Genomic DNA, 9,291 nt, shown 5'->3' with positions numbered 1-9,291 from the left:
CTCCTTCTCCAGCCTCTGCTCCAGCGCCTCCTTCAAGAACACCTGCGGGACGAGCAGCACCGAGGCCAAGGAGGAGGACGAGGAAGAGATACAGACACAGACAGTGAGGGGAAAAGGGGGAGGACAGGAAACAGGACGGGTTAGTTTCCTCTCCTTGGTTGAGCCGTAGGGCAAAATGAAAAGAAAAAAGAGCCGCAGAGATGTGGCAGGCCCTTGCTGGCAGCACCTCCGTGGTGGCAGGCCGAGCGGGCAGCTGTGACGCAGATGAGGCTGGTGCAGATGAGATGAGCTGGCCTCAGTGGGCGAGTGCGGAGCCGAGCTGAGCCGAGGGGAGAGCCGGCAGCCAGGCTGCAGTGGAGGAGCCGCTGCAGAGACTCATCGTGTTTTTCAGCCGCCCCGATTTCCTGCGTGTGTGCGTGTGTCCCTGCCTGCACCTACTGCTGCTGCTGCTGCTGCTGCTGCTGCTGCTGCTGCTGAGCTCCACTGACGTGCACAGGCAGAGTGAGAGGGAGAGAGGGGGGCGGAGAGGGGAGGTGAGGGGAAGAGAGGGAGTGAAGGAGAGAGGCAGGGAGGGAGGGAGGGATGGTGGCTGGTGTCCAGATAGAAAGCCACACCCCTCCTTGTGCTCACGGAGGAAGGAGCGCGAGTGTGGTTAACCCTTCGCTCGCTCCTGAGGGAGCGTTGGGCAAAAAGAAGTTGGTGCACAGTTCTGAGTTTGTGTTGTCCCACAACACAATCAGATTTCGGCCGCTTGGGACGTGTGAAGCAGGCAGCGACAACCAACCGTCTGCTTTTCTTTTCTGAGATAATAATGTGCAGGATCTGATGCTGGCTGGCAGGATCGGCTGCATGTCCTGTGTGTGTGTGTGTGTGTGTGTGTGTGTGTGTGTGTGAGACCCAGATGTTCCACTAATCAAAGGATCTCACAGCTGCAGGCCTGCCTGCCTCTGTAAAGTGTGTGAGCAGAGGAAGCTTCCACTTCTTCCACATCCTTCCCTTGTCTATAAAACAAATGGCTCGCAAAAAAAGAGAGCACGCGCACGCACGGGCACGCGCACGCGCACACACACACATACGCACACATGCGTGCGTACACAATCTGCGCAACGTCACCCCGGCCCTAATTCGGGGGGCACACACTTCCTCTGCACACAATCAGTGCGTATATAATTACACACAGATTGTTTCTCCAAAGGAAACGTAGCCCCCTTCCCACAAACCCACAGTGAATTTCCCCGAGCCCAAAAATATGACGCCAGAACACAGCAGAGGAGGGTCCCAGTATACACCACCAGTCAAAAGTTTGGACACACTGTCAAATGCAATGTTTTTTCTTTATCTTCTGTACTTTCTACACGGCAGACACATACTGAAGACATGAAATATATGAGCAAGCTGTATGTAATTATACAGCAAAGAAAAACATGTACAATAACTCAAAATATGCTTTTTTGAAAGGTGGCTATTAGAATTGAAATATAGAAGTTTGTGTTCGTACCTAGGTTTGATGCCTTCAGTGAGAAACTGCGACGTCAATAGTCATAAGAATGAAAGAAAAGACATAATATTCAGGTGTGTCCAAACTTTTGACTGGTGGTGTAAATATATGTGTGCTATGTAAAAACAGCGGAACCGGCCACCGCTGGTCTCGAGGTTTTAACCCTGAACGCATCACAGGACGATGAGGTGAAGTGTTCAAAGGGATGTTTTGCACATTTTTTCATCTGGTTATCATCTCTTTCTTCTCAAATCTCGTGACAAGAAACATATGCTTCACATCAAAACATTCCCGCCGTTTCAACGTCCCACGGCCGCAGCTGCCGCTAACTAGTCTTTGAGGGGCAACGGTCCTAACAAATATGAAATATCTCCGCGACATGTTGGCCACAGAGGAGCTGCGACTCACAGCAGGAGGATACTTTTTTTTTTTTAAAAAGGCTATAAAAGTTGTTTTATTGTACAACCTTCAACTTTTGCGGCGGCTTATCGTGACGATGCAAAGACATTTTTTTTTTCTCCCCCTGTTGAATCAAACGAGTTGTTTAAGGTTAATGATTCGACGGAAGTGAGGAGCGAGAACGGAGATTTCAGTCGGGGGGGGAAGTTGATGATTGTTTGAGGCAAAGAGGCCGACGAGAGCGGCAAAAGTGAAGGGGGGGCGAGGGGGGGACAAGGCAGACACGGGTGAAAAAAAAAAAAAAGATAAGCGGGAGATAAGCAGCGTGGCTCAGAGTATCAACAGATGGAGATTGCTTTCAGGCCGTCGCCGCCGCCTGGGAAGAACCGCTGGCCCGTAGATTTGTTTGTCAAAAGGGCGAGTGTCAAGAGGCTAACCCGGTTTCCAGCTCCATGAGACCGCCGCATGGCTTTACTGTAAACCCCCCTCACCCACTACCCCCCCGCACTTACAATAACAGTCATCGGTTTTTGTTTTTTTTTTTCCCTTTTTTTTTTTAGGAGTGGCCACGTAATTCTGCGGTTGTCAACAAAGGAGAAGAGTTAGCCGACCGCAAATTGGCCTTAAACGTATTTGGGACATGAGTCACTATCACGGCCGTCCAAACTGTGGCACACATTAACAGTGGTGGGAGGGTGGGGGAGGGGCTGTTTGGGCTCACAGCAGCAGCAGCAGTGGAGGTTCGTCTTGACGGGCTGACGGATATTCCCAACACATTCTGATTTCCTGCACTGCCCGTTTTCTTCAGAACGCTTGAAGGCGCGCGAGAGGTGAGGCAGCAGCGGCTGATCTTGCAGAAAGGGTAGACATGTGACCCCCCCCCTCCCCCCTCCCACCCACCCACCTGTCCCTCCGGCCCCTGCAGCTGTTTTATTGTCTGCTCAGAACCTGCAATTCTACTCCTCTGCCCGGGTCGAGTGTGTCTGTGCTTGTACTTGCACTAATGAAATTGCAGTGGGGGCAATGTCGGCGTGCGTGCCGCCGCATCTGCGGTGACTCGCTTCACCCCGAAGGAAGCAAGTTCCCGAAAAGCAGAGCCAGAAATTTCAGGGTGAAGAAAGCTACATTTTTTAATTTTTTTTTGGGTGGTGAGTGCGGACGGCGTTAATCAGGTTGTGGTGATGTTGAGCATCCGTGGCATGAGTGGAAGTCGAGCTAAAGTCACACGGTGACATAAAACAAGCCTGGGCATGTGTGCGAAATCTGTCGTCTACCTTTGTTTTCCCCAGCTGCCACCCTTGCTTGGTTTTGTCGTGCAGTGTGAGAAGGTCGGAGCAGCTCTGCCTCTCGTCAGCAGGGCGGATTTTATCCTTCAGGATGATCTCGTATCTGCGGAGACCGAAACACACGTCCTCGTTATACATTTTTACGTGCATGGGAAAACTGGCCCAATTCTGGAATATCTCCCATGAGAATTTTTCGTTTTTATTTTCCCGACCTGCTGTAGAAATCCTTGAAGGTTCTGCGGACGGGAAATCCAGCCCGGCGGATCTTCACGGTTTCCAGCATCCCAGAGTACCTCAGCTGGTTCAGGACCACGTCGGGATTGTACTGGTTGGGCTTCTGTTGCCAGCAAAGGAAGGAAAAAAAGAGGATAGGGAAAAGCTTTTTATTGATCCCACACAGGGTAAATTACACTGTTCGAGCAGAGAGCAATAAAAGAAAGAAGTTAAATAACAGAGACAGCTCAAACTTGCCAGTTTCCCTCCGTTCATCTAGACAGGAAATGGACATTATTTTACACATGTGCAGGCTTTAGTCAGAGCAATTTCTCTGTTTCAAAGAACAAAACACAGGCAGATGCAGTTCGTCAGCGCCGAGCCCACACGCAAATTAAAAAAAAAAAACAAACCCTCTCCCAGCCGAGTGAGGTTAAACTTGAACTAGAGAGCAGATTACTGCGGCAAGCGCGATCGTCTTACATTAACAGTTTACTGCAAAGAAAACACGCGGCCGGCTAGAAACCTGAACAGTGTTGAGCAAGACCTCACCGATTCCGCAAAGATTCTTTTTTCCCCCCAGTCTGGCTTCATTGTTCTAAACTCTGTGTTACCCACAATTCCCCCGGTGCCGGCCTTTTAAAAAAAAGAGAAAAGGATAGCTGTGATGTCTCCCGCCTCCGACCACTCGGTGGGATCAAGGGCCATTGTCGCCCAGATGCAGTCGCACAGTTGCGAGTGAAGCCCGTGAGTCAGGTCCACACGCATTCTCCAAATGTGTCGGTCTAATTGTGGACTAATGCGTCGCACACTGGGGTGCAATGTCGCACGCATGCTTGCGCGTCTGTGTGTGTGTGTGTGTGTGTGTGTGTGTTTTCGCGGTCACAATCACAACGCCAGGCCGCTCTGAACTCTGCTCTTTAAGCAGCAGGATTTGGGGCACAGCTGCAAGAGCTCCGGTGCACCCGGTTTTGTTTTGGGTTTGGAAAAAAAAAAACAGAAAGAAAGAGCCGCCGACGCCACCAGTACCGCAAAGGGGAGCGTGTGCGCACGCATTCCGCCGTAACGCCGTGCACGCTCGCCTGAATGCAATCACGTCAGGGGACCGAGCACGCACACACGCACACAATCCTGTCATTCTGCCGGATTTACAGAAGCGCGGCTTGTTCCATCTTGACCTCGCTGGGGTCAGGTGGACCAATGGAAGGCAGAGGGAGGGAGGGGACGACAGTTTCCACTATCTCCATACTGGACCACTAACACGGCACGATGCCACTCATTAGTGGACTCAATTTGAGATGGAATGTATAGTGTGTATGTTACACGTCTATCGGGGAAAGGTTCCGATAAGTGGAGGCCCCTTTGGAAAATAATTGGATGCCGGTGACTGGAATAAAGTCCAATCCATCGCATTCCATCAAGATAAAAGTTTTGTGGAAGCACCAGCAAACACATGAGCTGGAAAAAGCAGCTTCTGTTGGGTGAAAAAAAAAAAAATCAACTTTCCAACATGTCTGTGAAGGTTTTCAGTCATCCAGGTCATCTTAAAGTAGAAGGGTTACCTGAGGGCAACTGGAATTGTTAGATTCAGATTGTCAGATTAATGACTGTCATTATCAGCATAATCAGCTACTCATTGATCATCAACACCTTTTGTTGAAAAATCAACAGTTTTGCTGATAGAAGGTACAATAAGCCTCCCTGGGGGTTCAATACTTGGGACTCTACCACCCTTTTTTCAGAATTGAAGAAGCCTTTCGTATGAACAAGTCCAGTTGCCCCAACTTAACCCTTCAACTTTCCAACCGACCTTGACTAAAGCCTGCCTGTTGCAATAGCCGTCCTCATGAGGAGGACGTTTCCAAAATTTTGCATCTGAAACAATCCAGCCTCCTGAATTGAATAAGAGGTTATGACGCAGCCGGAATTGTTTTCCACGGAGGGGAAATTAGTCAGTCACCGATCACTGATCAATGTCAAAGTGAGTGTCCACTGAGAGATGAAGGTAGTCTGTTTTGTTTTTTTTTCACTTGTGCCGAGCGGGAGCGAGGAGGAGAGCAGGAGGCTGCAGCTCAGCGCAGCACTGAGGTTTTATCTTGGCATTCCACTGATGCAGCCAGATCAGCAGAGCTTCAGCCAAGAGAAGGGGGGTCAGCAGTGACCTCTGACCTCTGCTGGAGAGGCTAAAGTGGTAGGTATGCGCTGGTGCACAGCCATCTCGTCAAAGCAACGAGGGAACCGCAGGGCAGCAGCTTCCATATTTTCTGACAATAAAGACGTTTTGCTTTTCAAGTGGAGCCTTCGCATGACTTCACACAGTCATGGGTAATTAGCTGCTGCCAATAGCAGCAAGGATGTTTGACTTTACTGACCTTGACGAGAAGAGCTGGCGGGGGTTGTGTGATTTCTAATTTTTTACAATGTTTTTTTTTTTTGTTTTTGTTTTTTTGCACTGGCAAATTTGCATGTCCCACCTTGTCCATGTTGGGCTTGATGCAGCGCACAAAGAAAGGGTTGGAGGCGCTGAGTGTGGCCATCAGGGAGTGCAGGGAGTCCTGGAACACAGACATAACACAGATGAGCAACAGGAATACAGTGAAGAAAACTCTTCCTGGGTAACTTTAAATAGCAGATCAGGACGTAATACACAGAATGCATGATAAAATATTTTGAGAAAGGTTTCTTGGACTGTTTACACAACTTTAACTAAAAATTTTAAAATGGGCAAACAAAGCAGTTTACTGATAAACTAATACTATTAAATGCACATTTCACCACATCCATTTTAATCTAATCCTGCCCTTGGCACTAGTTGTGGAATCAAAGAGGCTTAACAGGGCCCCCAGACATCACAAATTATTTTCAAATAAAGAAACTTTCCATCGCTATCACTGCCATCGTATCGATTCAATCTTTCATATTTAATACCGCTCTCGGTGCCTCGCAGGGCTTTACGCTCCCTATATTTACACAGGCGGACGCTGAACCTCCGAGGACCCCTGAACCTCACAGCCGCCGCGCCGTCAAGCCTCGCTCTCCTCGCTTCTCCTCGCCAGACAGCGCGTCTCCAGCAGGGCCCCGGGCATGGCAGTGACTGAGTGTGATCGGCCCCTGGTTGGCCCCCCCCTCCGCCCACCGATCAATCCTGATCCCACCCCTCCACCCGCCCCCCCACCACCACCGCCGCCCCCGCCCCCCGGCTTTAGGAACTGTACGCCGGGGCAGCCGGCCAAATCCTCTCCCCGCTCCTTCTCTCCGACGCCGGAGTTAGGACATGCCGAGCTAAGCCATCCATTACCACCACCCCCCCCCTCCCACCCCTCCCCCGCTCCACTGCTACAACCTCACGGCTCATTCAACCCCGCCATCCGTCAGAAATACACGTCACATATGAAGGCGGCGAGCTTCCTCACGCTCAGTCGGCACCGTGATTCGTCTCTAATGGAGAAAAAAAAGCTAAACACTCTTCTTCTCTGCATAACAGCACAGGGGCTGAATGCTAGAGAGCAGCTTCGTCCTCACCCTGAACTGAGAGCTGACGGTGGGCTTCCGCCGGGCCGTGCCCATCTTCAGCGTCTCATCTCCGTTTCTGCTGCCGACGCGCTCAAAGAGGTCGTAGATGAAGTCGAGCCTGCAGGGAGAGAGAGAGAGTAAGAGAGAGAGAGAGAGAGAGAGAGAGGGCAGGAGGGGAGATTTTAGAAAGAGGAAACAACTAATATCCTAAAAAAAATGTTAAAGGCCTCCTAAACAGCATATTTACAGCCAGATGACAAAACTAGGCCACCTCACAGGCTGGAACAAAACCTCTGGCCTGACTTCTGTCGCTTCAGGAGAGTTCACCGACAGTCCAGAGACACATGACAACTGTTGGTAAAAGTTTGAAAATCTCACCGGCTGTCTTTCAGGATGAACAAGATGTCGTCTCGGAAGGTGTCTCTGTTCTTTTCCAGGATCCCACGCACATCGTAAAGCACCTGAAACACAATCGCAACGTACCACACGTGTGATTTAACCATAAGACACCTGGACCAGGTGGTAAACAACAGATCACAGGTAGTTGACATCAGTTAGCTCAAATACATGCACAAATTCAGCCATAACACTCGGTGGCTGAAACACTTAGGGCAGAGTTTTACTGTCATGGCATTTGTTCTGGGATAAACATTATTTACAATGTTTTTTCTGCCTCCAGGAACAATGACTTACTGCATATACATATATACAGCATGTCTACACATATATATTGCATTCAGAGAGTGTAAGTAAAGCACAGACGGGGAGTGGAATTGGGCGGGGCCTCTTTGTGTGCCAGAGCGAGCCTGCGTGTTGTTGCAGTCACCTGTTGAGTTCCGCTCAGAGCTCCTCTTGGCAACGCGGCATTCCTGCACCCGCCCTGACCCACTGTAACGCACCACGACTCTGCAAGCGCTCAATGGCCGATTGTGTATCTGTGTGTGTCTGCGCGAGCCTCCGATGACACAAAAGCGCACGGTTAAAGGGCCCCGGGAACATTCATGTAAACAATATCTAAACGTTGTTTACATATTGTGAGCTCTGTGTTCACAGCTGTGTGTGCTCAGGGAGAATCCCTTAAGAACCCGTCCGCCACATAGCCCCGCCCCCACGCCCCTCCCCCGCCCCGACGTATTCCCAAAGCGGCGAGGCTCACGAGGAAATCCGAACTTGATGATGTATTTAGAAGTGGCAGACACGTTAATTGCACCCCATGCCTCTGTCATTGGAAAAGGCCTCCAACAACACAAGGTGCCCTGTGTCTATCTGTCTGTCTGTCTGTAGGCTGCTGCTGCAGCTCCAGCCAGTTAAGGGCGACGGGTCTCATGATCAGCTGAGGAGGCGCCAGCTGGAATATTGCAGGTGGTGAGAGCGGCGTCCCTGCAGACTCGTGCGCAATAATAAACTCGATTTGAGAATTTACGAGGCGAGCAGGGGGCTGATTTATTTGTCTGTTTGTTTGTTTGTTTGTGCTCTCCCTGAAGACGCTCCGTTCAAAACAACGTTTCTCAACTGGTGGGTCGCGGAGCTGTTTTGATAGAAAGACACGATAGCAAGTGGGCTACATTTTTATTTTTGTGGAAAAAATCAGAGTGCAGTGGAATGAATTTGAGTCGGGACTTCATGATAAGGAATAAAAATGTCCAAATCAACTCCTCCAGTTGATTTACACCACATGTTGCCTTTGCCGACGTCTTTGCCGTGATTTCAAGTGAACTTCGCCGTTCATGGGACGACAGAGGCGGCTTTGAGAAGGAGAACAACTATCTGGCTCGCTATTAGCATAAGTGTCCATGCCAGGCTTGTGACTTGCACTGAGGAGACCCTGTCTGTCTCCTGTCTGGGGGGAGGGGGGGGAGGGGGGCTCTATCGAACCAGATCTCTCCGGTCGACCCGCCACACGCCCGTCCCATCCCCCTCGCTGCCCGTTGGCCTCTCGCTAACCCGTCGTCACGTGCAGCAAAAAGGCAGGAGTAAGAGAAAGAGAGAGAAGAGAAAGGAAGGCACCGGGTGCGTCATCCACATCCTGTGGCTGATTTTTATTTTTATTTTTTGGCCAGGATCATCATCCCGGTGCTCATCCAACAAATGCCTCACTTCCTCAACTCACTTGAGGGAGGAAGGTCAAGCTGGTTTCACTCTGTGTGTGTGTGTGTGTGTGCACGCGCCCACCCGTGCATGCGTGCGTGTGTAATTACCTCTCCAGCATAGTGCTTGATGCCAAACTGGTGGTCATTCACTCTGGGCTTCACGTAGTAGGGGTTCGTCTGAGGAGGGAGAACAGAGGCCTTTAGATGCATCATCATAATACTCATCCTCATCCTCATCCTCATCATCATCCTCATCCACCTGCTTAATAAAAGAGGAGTGTGTCCAATTATG

At 50.3% G+C, this 9,291-nt stretch overlaps 1 protein-coding gene across 3 annotated transcripts in view; it reads right to left on the bottom strand.

Annotated features, from left to right (window-relative positions):
• Positions 1 to 9,291, bottom strand: part of myo10l3 (myosin X, like 3) — a 47,655-nt gene that overhangs the window by 9,510 nt on the left and 28,854 nt on the right. For all 3 annotated transcript variants that reach the window (XM_076040239.1, XM_076040240.1, XM_076040241.1), the window contains exons 16-22: positions 9,108 to 9,176; positions 7,288 to 7,370; positions 6,919 to 7,027; positions 5,871 to 5,951; positions 3,396 to 3,520; positions 3,172 to 3,286; positions 1 to 42 (exon numbers count right to left, since the gene is read on the bottom strand). The exon at positions 1 to 42 is cut by the window's left edge and continues 65 nt beyond it. In XM_076040239.1, coding sequence (XP_075896354.1) covers positions 1 to 42; positions 3,172 to 3,286; positions 3,396 to 3,520; positions 5,871 to 5,951; positions 6,919 to 7,027; positions 7,288 to 7,370; positions 9,108 to 9,176 — 624 coding nt within the window. The remainder of the gene's footprint in view (positions 43 to 3,171; positions 3,287 to 3,395; positions 3,521 to 5,870; positions 5,952 to 6,918; positions 7,028 to 7,287; positions 7,371 to 9,107; positions 9,177 to 9,291) is intronic.

The sequence above is a fragment of the Nelusetta ayraudi genome, unplaced genomic scaffold (assembly GCF_046127955.1).
Source record: "Nelusetta ayraudi isolate G7.1 ecotype Tasmania unplaced genomic scaffold, CSIRO-AGI_Nayr_v1 ptg000060l, whole genome shotgun sequence".
Taxonomy (NCBI): Eukaryota; Metazoa; Chordata; class Actinopteri; order Tetraodontiformes; family Monacanthidae; genus Nelusetta; species Nelusetta ayraudi.
This window is presented reverse-complemented; position numbering and strand designations above follow the sequence as displayed.